General features: G+C 42.2%; 1 protein-coding gene across 1 annotated transcript in view; it reads right to left on the bottom strand.

Moving 5' to 3' along the window:
• Fam13c (family with sequence similarity 13 member C) overlaps positions 1 to 8,676 on the bottom strand; it is a 98,335-nt gene extending 89,659 nt beyond the window's left edge. Inside the window, exons 1-2 of the mRNA XM_051186883.1 lie at positions 8,452 to 8,676; positions 601 to 657 (exon numbers count right to left, since the gene is read on the bottom strand). Of these exons, the coding sequence (XP_051042840.1) occupies positions 601 to 657; positions 8,452 to 8,513 (119 nt within the window). The 5' untranslated portion in view covers positions 8,514 to 8,676. The remainder of the gene's footprint in view (positions 1 to 600; positions 658 to 8,451) is intronic.
• Between the last annotated feature and the right edge of the window lie 13,287 nt (positions 8,677 to 21,963).

Here is a 21,963-nt window from a genome sequence, read left to right as displayed (position 1 = left end):
CTTTAGGCAAGAGGGTCAAGCTAGGGCTGGGAACTCAACCCATTCTAGTGAACTGTACTGCTTGTAGTGAGAAGTTGAGTGTTATGCATCTACTCAAGCTCCTGCCACCGAAAGGCGACAGCAGCATCCTTTACAGGAACGTTTGTTTCTCATTCAGGTATGAATCCAGAATGTCCATAATGACATCCAAGACATTCAATAACATGTTTGGTGAATAATGATGGGTACACTGTCAAGTTTAATGGAGAAGTTCCCTATACAAGGCTGCGTTTGGGGATCTAAAAGCTCACACCCCAAATCTTGGCTCAGAAGATGCAAACCTCAGAGAAAAGACTTCTGGCTGGAGAGATGGCTCAGCGGTTAAGAGCACTGACTACTCTTCCAGAGGACCCAAGTTCAATTCCCAGCACCCACATGGCAGCTCACAACTGTTTGTAACTCCAAAGATCTGACACCGTCATAGACATACGTGCAGGCAAAACATGGAAGCTACAAAATAAAAATAAGTAAATTATTTCAAAAATGTTTGGATTCAGAAAACAGACATCAGACCCAGAGGATCTCTTTTTCTCACAAATCAGAACCAAGGGTGGGTCCTACCTGAGCCCAGAGCAGTTGTCCTCGTCTTCATGTAAAGAGACTGGGTCTTCCTCACACCTGAGGTGAGAAGGACAACAGCATGTCATATATAAATGTCTACTGCAGTAGCCACAGCAATTATCTAGAATTGTGTCAAGATTAGCATGGAAAATCATACAACACAGTGATCCCTCACCATTGACTCCCCAGAAAAAAACAGAACCACAAACACCCTGCTCCAATGTCTGCCAGGTCTTGATACAATACCAACATGCTCAACAAACCCTGTAAAGCTGAAAACGTTGACCCATCTGTCAGTTTTCACCTCCACAGCATTGCATACGTCACCTAAGTCAGTGGTTCTCAGCCTTCCTGATGCTACAACCCTTTGTTCCTCATGTTGTGATGACCCCCAACCAGAAGATTATTTTTATCGTCACTTTATAACTGTCATTTTGCTACTGTTATGAATCATGGTGTAAATATCTGATATGCAGCCCCTGTGACAGGATCCTTGAGAACCACTGGTTTAAGCTAATAAGATCTCACTTACACCAAGGTGTTCCCAGCAGGACGTCAGGCACCAAGAGGAGTGCTCTGAAATAAGGTCCCACAATTCTTTACATCGGGCACTCTCTCCTCTACTCCACACCACAACAGCAACCAACTGTCCTCGAACTTTTTCTTTTTCTCCAGACTTCCTAATTAACCTGATGAAAACGTCTCGGCTCTTTCATATTAAAAGTCACTGGTATTTCTGAGGGAACCTAGAGTAAGAGTGTTCCTGTCCATAAGTAAGAGGGTGTCTTTGTTCCTCTTTGAAGCCATTCATCCTGCCTTGCCCAGCCCCACCCTGGAACATTTTTCCATCTTCCCTGTCCATCCTCCCTGCACTGCACAAAGCCAGGAGGTACCAGCTCTGAACAGGAGCCTTCCAGCCAGATTCACACACACACCACTGTAACTATGCTCATCTTATTCTATAAATGTTCACTCTTCATCCTTAGGTCTTGGTATCTTGTATGTCAGAGATCTAGTGAACTGGTCTCTTATTGCACTAAACAGCTGTAGACACACCTATACCTATAAAAACATATACAGTTCTTTTTCTAGGGATACCATCACTGCTCCCAAGGGCAGCATTGCCTCCAATGGATGCCCAAAGAATCCTTGATTTAAGAATGCTCCCTCGGAGGGGTAACTGAGCAGTTTAAACAACTGAACTGATGGCTATTAATAAGCATCTACTGCCTCCCGGGTGCTCAGTTCACCTTCTGTGATGATTAACAGTGATTGTCAACTTGATGGAAGTTTCTAGAGTATGTTAATTGATGTGGAAAGATCCAGCCTCTTTGTGGGCAGTGACATTCCAGGGGCTAGAGGCCTAGAGGGAGAGAAAGTGAGCTGAGTAATCAGCATCCATTTCTTCCTGCTTCCAGACAAGATGCAATGTGCCAGCCTCCTCAAGCTCCTGTCTGGTGCCTTGCCCACCACAATAGACCATCCCCTCAGACTGTGAGCCAAAATAAACCCTTTGTTAAGTTGGTTTTGGGTCAAGTTGTCACATCAAAGCAGTGAGAAGTTGAACTAATATGTCTTAAATTTTCTAGAGATAAGGACTGACCGTTTTGTTTTATTTAATGTTTAATCCACTGAGGTAAATATGTGATAGCAATGTCAAATTCCTATTGAAGTTATTAAGTGCTGACTCCCTTCTTCCCTCAATTCAGACATGTTAGATATATTTGTATTCAAAGTAGCATTATTTTTAAAAAATACAAGATTTTCAAAAGATTTGGATTCTGTTCTGAGAGATTCAGTGTTGTGAGTGGGTGAAAAGAAAACAAATAAATACTTATGCGCAAATATAATACAGTGCTCATGCTACATTAAATAACATATTTAAATATTCATCACTGGAAATGCTGTATAATTAGCCCACAAATTAACTGAAGAAAGCTCCCGTTCTCTTCTCTCATAGCCTTTTTGTAAATTATGACTTTTGTAGTGAATTATAAAAGGGCCACCTACAGACTTGAACCCTCTTTATCTAACATAATCTGTTCCCTGTTGCAATAAAATAAAGTTGGTCAAATTAACAAAATGCTGATTTTAGTTGAATAATCAAAACTTCTTTGCTCTCTTACATTTTTGGCTACCAATAACACCACTTTGTGTATCTCATGAAAAAATAGCAATTAAGTTCCCAAGTTTTACATTCTGCCTCATTGTCAGTACTCAAACCTAGTTCTTGTAGGCTTTACAATGTGAATGACAATGTTTTCCAAGAGTAAAATAGAAAAAGTCACACATTATAGAAATCTAGAATTCTCACTTCTAAGACGAAGGGTTTAACCCACAGTCTCAGCCCCAAGTTTAGCTACTCTACCTGAGGACTTGGCAGTAATGTGTTTCCCCTCTGGAAATCATTGCTTTCTCTCTAAGCATCATGGTCTGAGAATGGAAATGCAGCACCAGAACCTTCAAAGGGACAAGTGCCTTCTGGGCCATAAGGCTGGAACAATTAGTAGATCAGAAATATCCCCTAAACAACTGCCAATTGCTATGTAGGTCCAGCCCTGGAAATCAACGTCCTCAGAGTTCATCCCTGCTCTTTGAATGAGATAGATCTCTGTTACGTTACTCCACTCAACCAACATCTCATATTTAACCTTGCCCAGGAGAGCCTACAAAGGGAAATTACTGGCCTAGTTATGAAACTGGATTCTGCCACAGGAAGCCACAGTCATAGCTCCCCACTTCCGGAAGACCATCAACTCAGACTAATGGGCCAACTCACCCAGGCAAGGTGTCCTCTTAAAATACTGTTGTACCACACAGGAGTCTAAAGGCCAATCCTTTTCATGGTCTCTCTCTTAGGTCCTCAAAACTTAAAAATATTACATTAATCAAGGCAACCTAGGCTCAGAAAAACAAATACTATGTAGATCCTGACTTCTGATGTTTATATGTGTATATTAGAGTAGAACTAGAAAAGGTCCACAAGAGGAAAAAGAACAAAACACATGATATAAGCATGCAAAGAGGGGTAGAGAGAGATGAGGGGAGGAATGGAGGAGGATCATTGGCTAAAACTAAGGATGTATGAAAACACTACAAGCAAACCTGTTACTTTAGACACTAACTTAAAAAAATCAACTCAAAAAAAGAGAAACAGTCCATCATGATGGTATATTCAGAAACATGTATAGCATGTAAATATTTGTAACAAGTATGAATTCAATGACAGGAAATGTCAAGTCTTACAATAATATAGAATGTCCTGAAGCTCTTTGGATGGTACACTGTCATAGTGGATGACCTCCACAAAGTGGCTAGCCACCAACATTTTATGGCCAGTATGATTAGGCAGAAAAGAGAAAATGTCTGCCCAGACAGTGTTAACAACTGCTTCCTGAAAGTCACTGAAATCACATGTCTGTGTGTGACTGAAATGTGAGGGAGAATGTTTTCCTTATGGTTGGCCATGGTGAGAAGGAAAAACTGTTAAAGATGCTTCTAGCAAGTGATTTCTTGGTAGTGCTCCTCGGCCAGCTATCAGAGAGCTTCACTTGAGATTGCTCAGATACCTCAGCAACAACTCCAACTTGTGTCCCTCCTCCTTCCTTCACTTTTGCTCGGTCCGCCAAGCACAAACAAAAGAAAGGAGTGCACAGTTCCCAGCCCACATGACCATCTGCACCTTCTCAGGCCAGCCTGGCAGCTAGGAAAAAATACAGTCCCAGGAGGCCATGCAATTGCCAGGATTCCAAGGCTTTACTCTAGGGAACCTTGCTTGTTCCCGCCTACACTGCCAAGTCCACAGACAGAAGTCACATGACATTGTCAGTCTCTATTCCTAGAGGCTCAAGAGACAGGAGAGCTAGACCTCTTGGAATAATGGAGGCGCAAGACATGTCCTTGAGACATTATCTCCTCTGGTTAAATAGGAAGAGAGGCCCCCAACTTGGCTGGGTGGCAGAGAGAAATGGTTTCTCCTCCCCCCTGCAGCACCACACCCCTGAAGGCAACATTGCAAAGATGCAACCTCTTGGGGAATTTCCCAAAGTGTGGCCCCAGAATCTCCTGCAACAGTGCTCTCTGGAATACCTGTTTGAGAGAGCAGACTCCAGCCTGGCCCTGCCTCAGCCCCATACAGCTCTGACTGTAGTATGTAAACCTCTGGGAAGAGTTGCTTACTGAATTTTGTTTTTTGAGCTGTCTCTTGTAATCCAGCCTGGCATCAAACTTTCTATGTAGCCAAAGATGACCTTGAACTTCGGATCCTCCTGCCTCTAACCACCAAGCGCTGGAGGTTACAGCTATTCACCACAACCACCACCACCCAGTTTTATTTGATGCATGTGGCTTCATGCATGCCAAGCCACACCCCCAGCACTATAATGTAAACTTTTATTTTTTTTTATGTTTTATTTTATGTGCTGTAGTCATTTGAATAAGCTAATAGGGAGTGGCAATACCAGGAGGTGTGGCTTTGGAGTAGATGTGGCCTTGTTGTAGGAAGTATGTTACTGTGGAGGCGGCTTTGAGGCCTCATATATGTTCAAGGCATGCCCAGTGTCTCAGTTCATTTCCTGTTACCTGTGGATCAAAATGTAGGACTCTCAGTTCTTTCTCTAGCACCATGTCTGCCTGCACATCATTGTGTCCCACCATGATGATAATGGACTGAAACTCTGAAACTATAAGCCACTCCATTAAATGTTTTCCTTTATAAGAGTTACTGTGGTCATGGTATCTCTTCATAATAATAGAAACCCTAACTAAGACATGTGCATTGGGGTTTTGCCTGAATATATGTTTGTGTGGGTGTCAGAGTCCTTGGAACTGGAGTTACAGACAGTTGTGAGCTGTCGTATGGGTACTGGGAATTGAACCTGAGTCTTCTGGAAGAGCACACAGTGCTCTTAACTACTGAACCATCTCCCTGGTCCCTTGTGATGTAAACTTTTAAACAGCACTGACCAGCCACTTATCTAATCTACTGTGCTTCTAAACTGTTTTCATCTAACAGTTTCTAAAACCCAAGCTAGCTCTGACCTGACTCCAACCCAAATACCCATCTTAGGTCCTGTCTAAGCCTGGAATCTATTTTTCACAAGAGCCAACCCCCTTCCCAGGTAGACACAATCAGTTCATTTTGTAAACCAATGCCTAGAGGCTACTAGGCAGAACTCTTGCAAGTGAAGCATCAATCTAAATACTGTGACCCAGTAAGAGACTTTGAAAACAAAACATCTTGAAAAGACACTGCAGATGTGGCCACAAGGCTAAGGCTACTCAGATGTGTGTGTGCCCCGGAGGGTGTGAGGGGTATATATAAAAAATGAGTTAAATTCACCTAGATTGATCTACAGGCATTTCAAGACCTGAGAAATATCAAGAAAAGATAGTTCCAATTCCACTTTCCTTTCACTCTCCCAAGACCTCCAGCTGGTGAGACATGAGTGTGGTCAACTGGATCTTGTCTTAGGCTCACGTGTGAAGACCTGAGTTTGAATCCCCAACAACCACTTTAAAGTCCATTAGAGTGGTGGTGTATATAAAGCCCTAGAATTGGGATGAATGGAGACAGAAGGCTCCCCATCCAAGTTCTCCAAGTTCAGTGAGAGATGAGGCTGAATGAGATAAAAGGAAATACAGGATGTTAACCTCTGGCCTCCACAGGCACACACACACACACACACACACACACACACACACACACACACACAACTGGCCAACTAGCATCCTTTCAGATTAGACTATCTGATAAAATAATTCATAGCAAACACTAATGACTACTTGGACCCACCTTCTAGGATAGAGAGTTTTTAATTTCCATTTTAATAAGAATCAAAACCAGAGGCCTTAGCCCTAAGGAAAGCCTCTCCAGGTGGAATTTCAGTGGTGAGGAGCAGGAGGTAAAGGAGATGGTGGGGACTGGAGGTAGAGGACATTAGTTCATCTCAGAAGCATCAAAGAGGGAAGGGCATCCTCAGAACAGACCAATATCTCAACCAAAGACTTGCAGGGCACCTGCTATGTCTGTGTATTGGGAGAGCACCCTCTGATCCTGCTGGATAAAAGATTGTGCCCACATGTGCAAGAACAGGTTCATATTATTGAGGGTAAAATAAAAAAAATAACAATGTTCAGTTTGACAACCACTGGTTTAAGATGGCCATGGTCCGTGCTGTGTCACACCTGTGACACACACAGTATGTTGTCAGTTCCTTCGATTCTTATATTAGCCAGATGGCTTCCTCACCACTCACCACTCACAGCCTTTTAAAAGGGAACCACTGCCACATCTCTAAAAGTAACAACATGATCTTATGCAATCAGAACTTCTTTGGGGAGTATCCAAGGATGAGACATGACAGTCTCCCCAGCATTTAACCACAACACATACCCCACACACAATCCATATGAAATCTGAAACTAAATGTCTCCATCTTGAAGTGCCTGGGCCTGTGACTGTGGCTGACTCTAGGGATCCAGCCACATATGACACCCAAGAACCAAGCCCAGAAAACACATGCTGCCAGGAAGCCCAGCAGAGGCAAGGAGAAGTAGGTACCTAACTGCCTGAACCAAGGAACTCAGGCCCCATCCTTGGTCCACAGATCTCTCCTCTCCTCTCAGCCGGCAGAACAATGCCACTGCCATGACCAGGGTCCCAGTGAGCAGGCCATAGTACATCTTACAAAGTCATCCTGGTCTCCTTGTAAAGAGCCCCAGTTCGGTGAGCTCAAAGTGGGACACTATGGCAATAGCAAGCCAAACTGAGCAGCAAAGGCATGTGGGAAAGAGGACCCTAGGAAGCGCATTGGAACCCAGCCTTCCCTCTCTAAGTTCCTGCAATGATGGTGGAATTTAAAACCTAAGGGATGCTCTATTCACTGTCCACGTACCTTTGTGAAATAGCTCCCAAGTCAACTTGTGGCTTCTGTATGGAAGTTGGGACTTTTTAAAAGTAGAGGAATACACAACTTTGCCCACACCCCCCTGCAAAGCTTTTCCAGTGTGACTTTTACCAAAATTCAAATTTCCCTATCATAAGACATATAGATGGAAAACATATAGTTCATACACCCTGCTATATGTATCACATATAATGACAACAAAATGTATATACAAGAAAATATTAAGGAAGGGATGACCAGAATAAAAATGAAGTTCTGTAAATATCAAAAAAAAAAAAAAAAAAAAAAAAAAAAACTCTATGTGGGCTGGCCTTGAGTAAAACACTACTCCCCTCTCTCCACTTTGAAGTATTGTTAGTTGCCCTGTGCATCAGGTAAGGCATTTCCCTATAGTCACATTATTGAGGTCAGATGAGAAAAAAAAAAAAAAAAGACAAAAGGCGTCTACAAAAGTTTACCGCACAGTGTCTTAAAAATCTGTCCACACAGAGAGGGACGATAAGTTTACCCCGTTTAAACGTTCTGGAATTAAACTCCAGTCGTCTCACATCCATCTATTTGGGACCAATGTACACAGCATACACTCCATGAAAACTGACACTCATGTTGGCAAAATACAACCAAGCGTCCTTTCTGACATGTCACATTTTTTTTTTTTTTTTTTTTTTTTTTTTTTAAGCTAAGCTCCAGGATTGCACATCTTGGAGCACAGAGCCTCCCTCAGTAATCTGCTGGGTCTAATCCCCCACCCCCTCCCCACCCTGCAGCTGCTAAAATACTGACAGCAACCTGTGAGAGGTGTGTGGGCCCCACCAGCCTCGCAGCCCCAGGTTCCAGGAGACAATGCATCATCTGGGAAGAGGGGCTGGGGATGATGGGCACCTTCACCACAGTTGCTTCAGAGACAGACGTGCAAGTCGATTGTATGGCAAGAATCACTTACTCAGCTACAGCAGCGTTGCCGAAGGAATTATCCTGAAGGCTGAAACAGAAACAAGAAAACATGAGCCAAGTCCGGCCGGGGAGTCGTCTCCCTAATTGCTCTCCCCGAGTTAGAGCAAGCACACAAACATGGCATTGCCAGGCAAGTCTCAGGGCTTGACCGGCAAGCTCGCTCTACCTTGGGCTGCTGTCTGCACATGCTCCTGACGACACCCCAGCAGGGGCCCAGAGGCACTGGCGAACCACAAAGCCCAGCAGCCAGCGAGGCTGCGGGGACGATGGGGCGGGGCACAGCAGCAGCGTGCTACCCGGGATTGCAGCTGTAGGCTCCTGGAAACCCCAGTAGACAGCTAGGAGCTGCCTGGAGTCCAAGCTGTTTGAGCCTGCCACCTCAACCCGGGCTGGCAATATGGATATCCCCCCAATAGATGCAATGCCCGCCTCCCATGGCTAGTTACCTTCCCAGCCCCCACCCCACCCAGAGGATGCAAACACGCAAAAATGCCTTGCAGAAAAAGCAAGGAGAGATCGAGAAAAGGAGAGGGAAATGGCTGCTGGGTTTTGTCTTATTTTCATTGTGTGTTGGTTTTTATGGCCTAGAACAAAAGAGGCTCCAAAGGGCTGGCTGCATCCCGACAGGTCCATCTGCGGGTCTTGTTATTTCATTCCTCTGGAGGAAGTGCCCTGCTCAGGACCACACAGCTGTGAATGAGTCTACACTGGGCGAGTGTAAGTTCATTCCAGGCCTTAGCTGGTGCCTAGGACACCGTGCAAGGGGGAGAGGGGGCGGGCGGGGGCAGACTCAAACCCACAACATCTCCACACCTTCACAAAGGATGGAGCGATGAATACAAATGCAGTTCCCTTGGATGGAGGCTGCTCTGTTGGCGGAAGGGAAACCGGGCAACCCCACCCCCATCCCACTTTATTCTTGCTTGGAGGAATGTTTGTCCTGCCCTCTTCACAATGTTCATGACTCCTGCCATGTTGACCTTGACTTGAAATAAACAGACATCTGTGAAAGACAGGTCTCTGAATTTTGAAATAAGCTTTCACTGCCAGGAGCAGCTGACTCTGTAACCGAACCGATGACTTAGTTCGCAACAACTGACTTCACTAAAAAGAAAATTACAATAAATTTTAAGATGCCTCAAAAATTTTGAAACAAGAAAAAAGAGCCTTTCAGTGTCACACTGAGTCAAAGTTTAAAGACCCTGGGAGACCGACTAGTGTGAACTCTGCTGTGCATAGAGCCTAGCCACAGTCGCAATGCCTGTTAACATGCAACTATCCAGTTGCAAATATAACCTACTTGACTGTCATTTTACTGCACTGAAAGACATGAACAAATTGTCCATCTAACCAAAAGAAACGTCTTTTTAAATGCCTATAAATAATCTTCAGTGCCTGAAAATGGTCCTAGAAGCAGCTTCACCCTCACACAGTTTTCCTCATTAATCTCCAATGTGTATGCACTTTTTAAAAAGTCTGGTCTTTTAACTGTTTGTACTTAGGTGATAAAAAAAATTAAGTTTTCAGCTGAGCAGTGTTTGCACACACCTTTAATCCCAGCACTTGGAGGATAGGGGCAGGCAGATCTCTGTGAGTTCAAGGCCAACCTGGACTACAGAGCCAGTTCCAGGACAACCAAGGCTATTACCCAGAGACTCTGTCTTCAAAAACAAAACAAAATTAAGTTTTTTCCTTGCAATTTTACTCTCTGTTCTGCAAATATTTTTAGATCAGCCAAATAAAAGCTTAAAGTGGCCTTAGATTTTACTCCTGCAGGTTAAACAGATTCTCAAGTGTTGATTCCTTGCATGTTGAACTATATTACACACATGTTCTTAATCATACAGCCCCATGGAACTAGATTCTAGATGGTAGGCACTTCAACCTGTTAGTGGGAATGTGGAGTCTAACCACAGCATATCTTTCTGTTCACACATCTGAAAACAGTCAATTTCCCAAAGGCTCTTTAACTTGGAGGCTAAGGTGCCAATTCTGAGTGGTCCAGCATAGAGAAAGACCAGACATTTTGTGCATAAGCAACTCCAGTGATCCATCTGGGGTAGAAAGGAACTATGCTTTAACTGAGAGATGGGACTTAATTTCAAAATGCTGTGGACTCACTGAAAATAAAATGAGATAACAAATGTACTCCATAAATCCAGATATTCAGCAATGCCCAATGGGAGGGACAAATGAGTTCTCTGCAACTCGTGAGCAGAAAGGACTCAGAATAGCTTTTAAGAACTGTTCATAGAGAATGGCAACTGGTTGGCACGGTATATTATGGCTACAGCCCCAGAATAAAAGCCTGCCATTTAGCAGTATGCAAGAAGGTACTTCAGTTTTCAATACTCATCCTAGTCTGAAGTTGTTCTCATCTTAGATCTGATATTTGGTTTTGTAAGTGGTTTTTCAAGTGCCATTTTAAATGAGATGTCCTATTCACCTTGCAAAGCACAATACTGATGGATAGCACAAAAGGTTGCTTTGGAGGCCTTTGGCTTATCTGAACAACAGTTCAGGGAAAGTTCAAAGGGAGAAGAGAAAAATCATCACTGGGATCTCTCAGGAAGCCCGAGTATTTCCCACAACAGAGACAGGGTCAAGACTTCCCTGTGGTTTTATGTAACATTGGTCAAAACATGTTCTTGAAAGGAGAGAGAGATGACAAATTCAAGGACAGTGCATAAAACTATGTTTTTGGCTTTGAAACGGGACATAGGTAGGCAAAGTGACATGGAACCCCTGAAAATAAGAGGAAACAGCAAATGTACACAGTTGATGTGTTTTTCAAATTCATTAAAGACCAATGAAATAGGTGAAACATACCAATTAACATTATACCTACTAAGGGGTTCTGAGATAACACTTCCTGACTTTGTTTAGTGAACTAGTGAATGATGAACAAATGGTATACATACTTAACACTGTGTCGCCTGCAGTCCCTGTTAATCTGAAGCCTTTGGTATAAATAATGCCTATGTGTATATAATGGATAGGACTCACAATGTACAATAGGGTAAGTGGGGGGGGGGACACAAAAAGGCTGGATTTGAATACAGTTAACTCATCTTCATGCTAAAAGTTCAGTTCTCTATGTTTTCTAAAGGTGGACACATGGATTTCAGACTTAGTACCAATAGTTTTGTAATTATGGTGTTTTCATTCCAATATACTGACTTAGCAATATACTGACAGAGCAACCATGCAGTGCAAAGAAAGCAACCTACAAGTTCAAGACGAACCACTTACCTGTAGTTTAATATTTAAAAAAAAATTCTACCTTATGACTCACTTTCTTCGTTCTTGGATAGAGATATAATCTGTCTCAAGGGTTCTTTCAAAAACTAAATAAAAACATTAAGCAGTTAATAAACGCTAGTTTTATACTTGTTCTCACTATTGTTATAAGCAATGTGTAAACAAAGTTTGGAAGAGAAACAAAATGGCTGTTGAGTGGGCAACAGGGTTACAGATGATGCTGTCTTTCTGCTGAGGCTTCCGCACTGGTGGCACGGCTTCTTAACTTTGAAAATCATAGAATCTTATGTTCCACTAGATGTGGAGTGGGTTTGCTCTGGGTGGAATGGGCTTCATGGAGAACAGTTGTGTATTCACTTTGTAACTCAAGTTAAAATGCTTGCACATCCCTGGAGGACCAGACAATTCTGAGAAATCACTTTCTGAGGGATGCTGGGGCATGGGGCCAGAATCTGTACAATGCCAGGAAGTCAACAGAGGCCTGTTCTATTGGCCTGGACACAGTGACTTGGTGCTTCCTGCCAGGCCTCCGGGGAATAGTCAGGCTTCCCGGTGTGTGAAAAGAGGACTCTTGCCTGCCCACAAAAGATAATTTTCCATTAAAAAGACGTGAGATACCTCTCCTTCAATCTCTATCCTCTAATATTTGCTTTTCCATCCTGATCCTTGACACCATAGCAAAAGCAGGCCTCATTGTCTGAGCTACTGAGGATCAACAGACAGAAGTGAAGGTCTCTTTATGGTTTGGGTCACCTCCATTCAAGCACCTCTCTCTAAATTAATGATTGTGTATGCCCAGTCCACTTCCACTTTTGACTCACAAACCCCCCACCCCCGATACACCTAACTTAAAGTGTATATTCCGTGTAGATGGGTGGGGAACTAAAACACTAAATCTTGCACAAAATTCTGAATTCCTTGAAGCCAAAGCAAATGGCAAGTGAAACATCTTAAATAACATTTAAAAACCAGTGTCTGGTGTGGAACCAAAGAGTAAGGATGGCATCAGAAACAAGACAGATACCTGGAAATATTTTTGAAGCCCTTAATTAATTGTGTAAATGTTGTATTGTTATAATTACAATGCAGTGGGTGTCAAATGCAAGGTGAAGATCAATGTGAGCTAGTAGAATGTTTTCAGGGGTTCAACAAGATGCCCTGATCAAGGACCTCGGGCTTGATCCCAGAGGCCTTCAAAGTGGAAGGAGAGAATCAGCTCCTACAGGCTGAATTCTCACCTCCATGCACATGCCATAGCATGCATGTACCAGGCCTGCATACATTTAGATAATACACACACACACACACATACACACACACAAATAAATAATCTAGAGAAAAATAATATATAGTCTCTCTAATGGATAGGATGTCATCTCTCTTGTTTCCAAGAATTAGGTTGCTCTTCCAATTGCATCCAGAATGAAAGCTAAGAATCTCTTTTATACTTTCGTCAGACTATACTTATTCTGCTTGGAGTGACTGAACTTCTGCCTAGCCATGTGGGCCTCCCTGCTGTGAACCTTACTCTACACTAGGACCTATGGGAGTGTCATTCTTTAGCTGGGATGTTCATCTGTGATTTCTGGAGGTAGGAACTTCTTCCCAAACATCCTCCCAAGCCTGAAATCACTTATCACTCTTCCCCACTTTATTTGCTGCTTTGACTATGAACTGTTTTGTGTTTGATGTATATTTATCCATTTGGTATGTGACTGGTTGCTTCCGTACAATAGGAACAAAGATTCCTGGGTCTTAACTCACCACTGTAACTCCAGGGCTAAAATTACTATCTACCAAGTTAACGACCTAATAAATATGTGGAATGAAATCGATGAGTGGATATTTAGATCCAGTTTTCAAGACAAGGCTCAATTAACCATTTTTTTTTCTTTCTCCTACTTAATATGATTTTTTCTAGCTCTCACGCTAAATTCATTTTATTAAATACTATTTTATCAAAACAAGTTTTTAGGCAATGAGGCTATATCTTCTACCAAACATTCCCCCCTCTTTTCCTTTGTGGGGACAACAAACAGATTTCATGCTGTTGTGATGAGCCCAGTGGGTGGTACTGGCTATGCTGGTATGGCCCTAGTCCAACCAGGAGAGGTATAAGCTGGTTCCTCAGCAATGTTTGCAATGGAGGTAGAATTGGGGGAAGGAGTGCTAGTGGAGAGGTCAACCTGCGGAAATAAAGACTGTTTTAAAATAAAACATTTTCGGCCAGGCGGTGGTGGTACATGCCTTTAATCTCAACACTCAAGAGACAAAGGCTGGTGGATCTCTGTAAGTTCAAGGCCAGCCTGATCTACAAAGCTGCACAGAGAAACCCTGACTTAAAAATCCACAAATAAATAAACAAATGCTAAATAAAACATCTCCTTTTCAGTCTTGAATTAATTTTCAGAAAAACAACACATCCTCAATACTTATATGTTTCTTAGCAATCTTTGACCTTTGTAGCTACCCAGTCTAATTCTTTCTCTTAAACTCCAAACTTCCAGGGCAATCTGTGGCTGGTGTGGAAAATCTCTGGAGCCCAGGGATTCATGTTCCATAATGCTCCTTCCCGGGATCTACCAGCCCTTGAGAAAAACATGACAAATTGACTCCTCTGCCTCTGTTAATTCCAAATGTATCTGGAGTGACCTTCAAAACTAACCTAGTCCATCTAGTCCAGCCAAACACTGCTGGTCCCTGCTTTAGATTCCCATATGACAAGCTTAGGTTCTCTCCCAAATCTTCTGTAGCATTGAATATACACATCTGTTCACAAGAGTAAATCAAAATTTTCCCTTCCTTCACCTTGAAGTTAAGCTCTTGCCTGTGGCCCACGATCCCTGGGAGTTTTGCAGTTACGCCGTCACCCCTCCTGTTTCTCAACACTGGAGTTAAATGTTACTCCAGACCCTCGCCTGTACCACAAAAAGGAGAGGTAATGGCTTATGAAATATTAGAACCATTTTTTGCATGTATGTCATAAAATTGTTTGACTTGGGATTTCATTCTTCTAAATTCAACCTATCATATCATTGTTGATACATGTGTTAGCAAATATTATATTATCCACCCCTTCCAGTTTCATAGACTCAGTGTCCCGTGGGTATAACCCTTCCAAAGACTTGTAATGTCTAAATATAGATTTACTCAATTCATGTTGGCTGGCTGACCCATCTGTTACCTGCTGGAGCTCGTGTGACTGGAGGGCCACCTTTCAAAATGACTTCCTTACTCTCACAGAAAACAGCTCAGTGCTCCTTGACCTTTTTCTCCATGTGCCACTTCATTATTCAGGTGTCTTCATGGGGCTCAGAACTTCTCTTAACACATTGATTTTAGGGCAATCTGTCTTTTTTCACAGCTTCCAAAACACCAAGGCAGAAGCTGCCGGTCAACTTAAAAACTTGGCTTCAATTGACATATTATCATGCCTGCCACTCTACTGGTCAATGTTTATGCAAATCAGCCCAGATTCAAGGGCAAGAGAAAAAACTTTCTCCTCTTGATGGGAGGGGGAAAAAGCACTGTCATGGTCACCATGTGGTTTGGATCTGAAATATCTTCCACTGTATTTAAACACTGTCTCCAGCTGGTGCTTTTGAGAGATGATAAGATCTTTAGGAGGTAGAGCTTTGGTGGAGGGAGTGGGCCATTGGGGTGGGCCTTTAAAGGTATAGCAAGGCCCCACTTCCTGTATACTCTCTGCAACTTGAGCACAGATGCAACAGGACCAAGCAGCCTCATCCTCCTACCACCATGTGTTCCTTGCCTGCTGCCATGCTTTCTCTGGATATGAACCACATCCCTCTGGAACTGTAAACCAAACTAAACGTGTGAGCTGTTTTTGCCAGCCTATTTTATCATAGCAAGGAGAAAACGACTAATGTACATCTTTATTCTACAATAGTCATTCTCAACAATGTATCTAGGAGTCATTATTTTATGCTGTTGTTTCACCTTTAGGGATATGACTCTATCTTGCTGGGTCACCAGTGTACACACAGGAGAATGTTTGAAAAGACAGAAAAAGAAAGATGAAAAGTGATGTACTTGCCAGTAGTCTGCCCCATTAAAGTAGCTTCTTCAAGCAATAGTCATTGACAGCTTTGTTTCAACAGCCTGTCGTGCCAGGAACTGTAAGGTGTATTACAACTTGTAAGTCATTTGTCAAATATTGACAATTGTGAATAATTCAATTTCTAAATAATAAATTAGAACATGTCCAAGTTCTTCTCTGCAGGAGTCTTACTCTGGTATGCATACACACTGGACTCCATTCATCAGTAGAGACGAGACAAAGGGGTGGATTTGGGATTTGTTGCAGTTTTTCCACTGGAAATTGCTCAACACCAAAGCACCCTGATGGAAAACTTCCACACCTCAACCATCATCCATCATCTACAGCTTAGAGAAGAAAAACAAGAAAAGATTAAAAGCATATTGCTGACCAAGCAGCAGTAACTACCTGGAGAACAGCTGGGCAAAATCTAATTATGAAAAAGAAAAATCCTCAAGTTCTTTACTATTTGTTAGCAGTAGAGAAACATGCTCTGGTCCTTCCTTCTGCCTTCTGCCTTCTGCCTTCTGTTCTTTCGCCTCCCTCCAGCCTTTTCCCCTTAAGAGTCTACAAATTGCCATAACAAGACTTAGAAAAATGGACCAGCTACCAATTGTCCTGGGAAAATAACTCACTGTTATGCTTTGGTAAAGCTGGGAAAGGAACTATGTTCACCAACATTGAATACAGCAAATATACATCTAGCCCTGGAAGCCTAATGCCATACCCCACAACTACTTCTAATTAATCAGTATGTTTTAACATAACATAAAATTGTGCCAATATCATTCCTGAGATGAGGACTTGCTGTGTCTCTGTGGACCTTCTGACACAATCTGCTCATCACCTATGGGTAGTGCACACATATCCACAGACAGTAGCTTTCCCTGGGGCCCTGGAGCACAGAGCTGAGTTCCTGTATTTCCCATGAGTCTCTCAATGCAGGTTTTATTTAACTCACATCACTGCTGGCTGTGCTGTCCCTAGGACTGACTTGGTATAGAAAACAACAGACCTCTTACTCTCAAGAAATCAGTGAAAGAGCATGGAGGCAGATCAGTGGGTGAAGGAGCTTACCACCAAGACTGACAACCTCAGTTCAATTTCTGACTCCAACATGGTAGAAGGAGACCTACCATTCCTTTTATAAATCGCCTTGGCCATGATGGCTTATCCTAGCAATAGTAACCAATATGCACATAGAACCCAGCTTGTCCTTGAACCCATGTGTATCCAAGGATGACCCAAATTCTCTTCTGCTTCTACCTCCAAAGTGGTCAGAGACTAGAATGATAGACTCCCACATACCACCAAAATAACCAACTGAAAAAGGAGAGCTGAGACAATCCCCATATGTAGAGAAGGGACACTGTCTTGGCAGACTTTTGATGCCCTGTTGATATAAAGTGCCATACGTGGGCTATATGTGAGCTTTGAGATCTAATTCAAGGTGAGTCTCTTGATGGGAGGAGGCATGATTAAAATGACATGTCAAGATGATGATACAATAACAAATTGTCTGTCAAGACATAAGATGAGGACTTTGAGGGCCAGGGTTCAAATGTCTTAGAGTCAGCACTGGATTGGAGGTGGGTGTTGGGGAGTTGAGTCACTTGATAGATATTTAATGATTTTAGGAAAGATTCTGGGGGAACATGCTTTTGTTATCAACACTTGTCTTCCCAGACAAGGGTGCCCAGGTTTGACAGAATCAGACTGATGAAGGGAGTTGGAAAAGTGAAGTCTCATGGTCAAAGCAGTTGAAGAGTGAAGTCAAGTCAACACAGAGATCAGTTCTGCAGATGGTATGGTTTGTGTTCTCACTGGCAGCCAGATCCCTTACTTTGCTGTTCTTTGCTACAGCATCTAAGACAGTTGCTTATTTCCTTAAGCTAGATAGCCAGTGGTATCGAGCTCACACATGCTGCAGTCATTATGTAAAATCTGTAATAACCAGAACCTTCATATACTTGCTTCACTTGCTTCCCCAGTTCTATTCTTAGCTTTATCAGGGAAGCCAAAGAAATCACTCTAAGCTAAAAAAAAAAAAAAAATTGGCTGTTATACCCTGGCAGAAAAAATGCTGAAGACTGTTCATAGTCTCAGAAAGTTCCAAACAGAAACCATGTCCTTATTAGGCAAACAGCCAGGCTGAGCCACTCTACCAGGAGCAGAGAGAATGGGCAAACATAAATTCAATGTGAGCCTTGTGGAGAGCAAGCCATAGGCAATCAGCTCCATTTTAGTTAATTATATCATTCTTCTGAAGGGAGAAAAAAAATGACCCTACAGAAAACAAACTTTTGACTACATAGCTTTTGGTATCAGCTCCTCCAAGGTTCTAGTATTTTTTTAAAAAGCCACAAATATTAGCTGCATATGTTTATTTTATTTTTATTATTTTAGTGGGGTGTGGGGGGGGTACGTGCGTACATGTGTGTGTTTGTGTGTGTGTGTGTGTGTGTGTGTGTGTGTGTACCTATGTGTTTGTATACGCATATGAATGATGATGCCTAAGTTGGAGGTGTTGGATCCCCTAGAGCTGGAGTTACAGATAGTTGTGAGCTGCCTGACCTCGTGATGGGAGCCCAATTTAGCACTCTTCAAAACCTATTGTCCACAATCTTGCAAGCTTTTAGGGACAGCAAGAGAGTGTCCACATGGAGAATGCACATACAGACCTGTCCCTGGTAATCTGTCAGTGTTTCAACTGCAGCATCTACGTGGGAGGGAGAGGAGAAGCCGAGGATGACAAGTCACATGGGGCTTTGTCACAGACTTTGAATTCATGTGCAGTTTTTGTTGTTGTTGTTGTTGTTGTTGCTTTTGTTTTTGTAATTTGAAAGGAGGACCTCAGTTTATTTTCTAATACCCATGAAAAAGGACTCAAAATATTCTGTAACCCCAGTTCTAGAAGAATTCACATCTCTAACTTCCTGTGGCAGCTGACATCATTTGAATATAACCCCCACTCAAATACACATACACACACACACACCTGCATAGACATGAACACATGAAAAAGAGAAACAGCTAAAGAAGGTAACACATGTAAAGGACAGCAACAATTCTTTATATTTGTGTACAAATTGAAAACAGGTTCAAAAGATGGTGGGAATAGGACAGGTGCCATAGTATTCTGTGATAAGAGCTAAACTGTGGTGGCGCATGCCTTTGATCCCAGCACTTGGGAGGCAGAGGCAGGTGCATCTCTGTGAGTTCATGAGTTCGAGGGCAGCCTGGCCTACAAAGCAAAGGATTCTGTGATAAATTATTTTGTAATATTTCCTGTGATCATATTTAACCAAGTTCAGTTCTGTCACTTTGTTTGAATGTGATAAAAAACTTGTGACCTTGGTAGGACAAAAATAATTCATGATCATTTTAAAATCAAAATATTACTCTAAGAATTCATTAACAATCCTGGTTCCTATTGTTTTAGGGGAATGAGGCTTCTCCCAAACTACAATAATTCACAAAGGATGGCATTACTGACCCTAGACCACCAAGTATTTCAAATCCCTGATTGTCACAACACAAAATATTCCTTTGGCTAGAATAAAAACAAGCAACTTTCATGTAATAAATAAAAAGTATTTCATAAATTATCTGAGTCTTTGTGTTGCTACATGTACAAATACCACTATCCCATTCAAAATACAACCATGTTTGTGCAAAAAATCTTCCACATTTTTAACAGATTTAATTAGACCTAAGCTATACCTTAAAAGACATTCTTGGACAGGGGAAGGATCTTAGTGGGCAAAGTGTTTGCCGAGAAAGCATGAGGACCTGAGTTCATTCCCAAAACAACATGTATTTGAAAGCCTTAAGAAAACTGAGCAGGTTGGCGTGCACTTTTCCCCTCAGCACTAAGGAGGGAGAGACAAGAGAACATTGATCCACCAGCCTGGCTTAATTGAAAACTTCCAGATTTAGTGAGAGGCACTACTATCTCACAAAAATAAAGGGGGTGGGGGAGCCCTGAGGAATGACATTTGAGGTTGACCTCTGACATCCACATGTACATATATACATGCACATGTAGCAACACATACATGCATGCAGCAGCACATACATACATGTACTAGTACACACACACACACACACACACCTTTTTATTGTGACAATGTATTTGCACCAGTAGTCAGACAGAACAGACTTCACAGCTGGTCAACTCACTTCATAACCTTTAAACACTTGTACTCTTGCCCCAAGCCTCTCAGATGTTACGGACAGGCCTGTGCCAGAGAGATCTTTACTCACTAACTACAATTAGTCACTGATCTCAATGATGTGATTAGGAAATGATGTGGAGAGAATAAATATTTAAAAGTGATAAGCCCACAGAAAAAGCTCCTAGAAGACTCTCTAATTCCAAAAAAAAAAAAAAAAAAAAAAAAAAAACCCACAGAGGCCAAGCCAACAATTCAAGTGACCAAAGTTGATGGGAACAAAGTGGGGAATACTGAGGAGTGGGGGTAACTGCCTCCTCCCTCTGGCAGAACACACGAGGTATCTGAACGGGCACCTGAGATTCAGGGTCAGCCCTCTGCTGCCCCATGGGGATGTGGATGAATGTTGGGAAATTTAAGTACTTGTCTTTTGAATTTCAAAAAAAAATTTTTCAGCTCTGAGGAACTAATTGTATGTGCATGGACAGACTACATTATGCTGATGTTCTAACAAGTGGCCTTCCTTGAGATTCAAGATGCTAAAGTCGTGTGTGTATGTGTGTGTGTAGTTTCATTTTTCTGATATGAGCATTTTATTTATGGATTTAATATTTAAAATGTTAAACATGACTTAAAGAACATTTCAATATAAAATGCAGACCTTGTGACTTTGTGTAATTATTCTTCTGAAATGATGACACTGTCTTGAGTTCACATTCTAAACAGCAGGGTCCAGTTTAAGCAAAAATCCTATGAAATCAGAAGTCATGGGTATACCATCTCCCAGGCCTTACCCAGTCAGCCATTTTTTCCAGTTTTCATCACCCTATGCAATAAGCCAGGAGCCTCTTCCATGTTCCTGATCTCAGTCCTTAAACGAGTTTCTTGAGTTCACCCCTCATCACTTTGTAACACATTTTTAGTAGATGAGTTCTAAGCATTACATAAATAGTGAGTTTTAGCCCTGGAAAGTCTTTGAACATCAAATAGTTCACATTTTATAAACATGGATACCGGGGCTCAAAGATACCAATGAACTTGCCTAAGATTGAAAGCTAACAACCAGCTGGGCTTCCCGGGATTTGGAGGTAGCTCTCCTTAGCCACAGTACCTTCATATCTTATACTGAGATTTCTGGTAAGACTGGTAGGCTTTTGTTATGGTTAGTTTTATGTGCCAACCTAACTGGCCCATGGGTGATTTTTATCAGGGTGTACCTGGATGGTACTATCTTAGGGTTTCTATTTCTATGAAAAGACACCATGACCACAGCAACTCTAATAATAATATTGGGGTGGCTTACATTGTCAAAGGTTTAGTCCGTTATCATCATAGTGGGACATGATGGTATACAGGCAGACATGGTGCTGGCTACAATTTATCAGAAGGCAACAGGATGTACACTGAGACACTGGGCATGGCTTGAGCATATAAGTGACCTCAAAGCCCATCCCCATAGTGGCACACTTCCTCCTACAAGGCAACACCTACTCCAACAAAGCCACACTTCCTAGTAGTGCCACCCTATGAGCTTATGGGGGCCAAAATTACATTCAAATCGCCACAGGTACTGTTATTTAAATTGGTGGGTTGACATTAGATTAGATTAACACTGGACTCGATGACTACATGGGGAAAAAGGTTTTCCCTCCATCATTTGGTAGACCTTTTCTAATCAGACTAAACACAACAGAAGGATGGATCCTACAGCAAGTAAGAGTCTTTCAGTTGATGGAACAGCACCCATTCCTGACTCATAACTCTTGACCTGGTATCCCCAGGTCACCAGTCTATGAATTTCAAAAACTACTGGCCCACTCTGCAAGTTTTATACTTATCAGACTACATGGTTATGGGACTCAATGCCTTGTAATAAGTGTGTGCCTGTGTGTGTCTATGTGTGTGTGCATGCTCACGTGCACAGCTGCGCACATGGGTGTGTAATACATCAGTTCCATTTTCTGGTGAGCTGTGACAATTACAATACTTATTTGAACAATGTCAA

The sequence above is a fragment of the Phodopus roborovskii genome, unplaced genomic scaffold (genome assembly GCF_943737965.1).
Source record: "Phodopus roborovskii unplaced genomic scaffold, PHOROB, whole genome shotgun sequence".
In the NCBI taxonomy this organism is placed as follows: domain Eukaryota; kingdom Metazoa; phylum Chordata; class Mammalia; order Rodentia; family Cricetidae; genus Phodopus; species Phodopus roborovskii.
The sequence above is the reverse complement of the archived record's forward strand: the minus strand, read 5'-3'. Positions and strand labels throughout refer to the sequence as shown.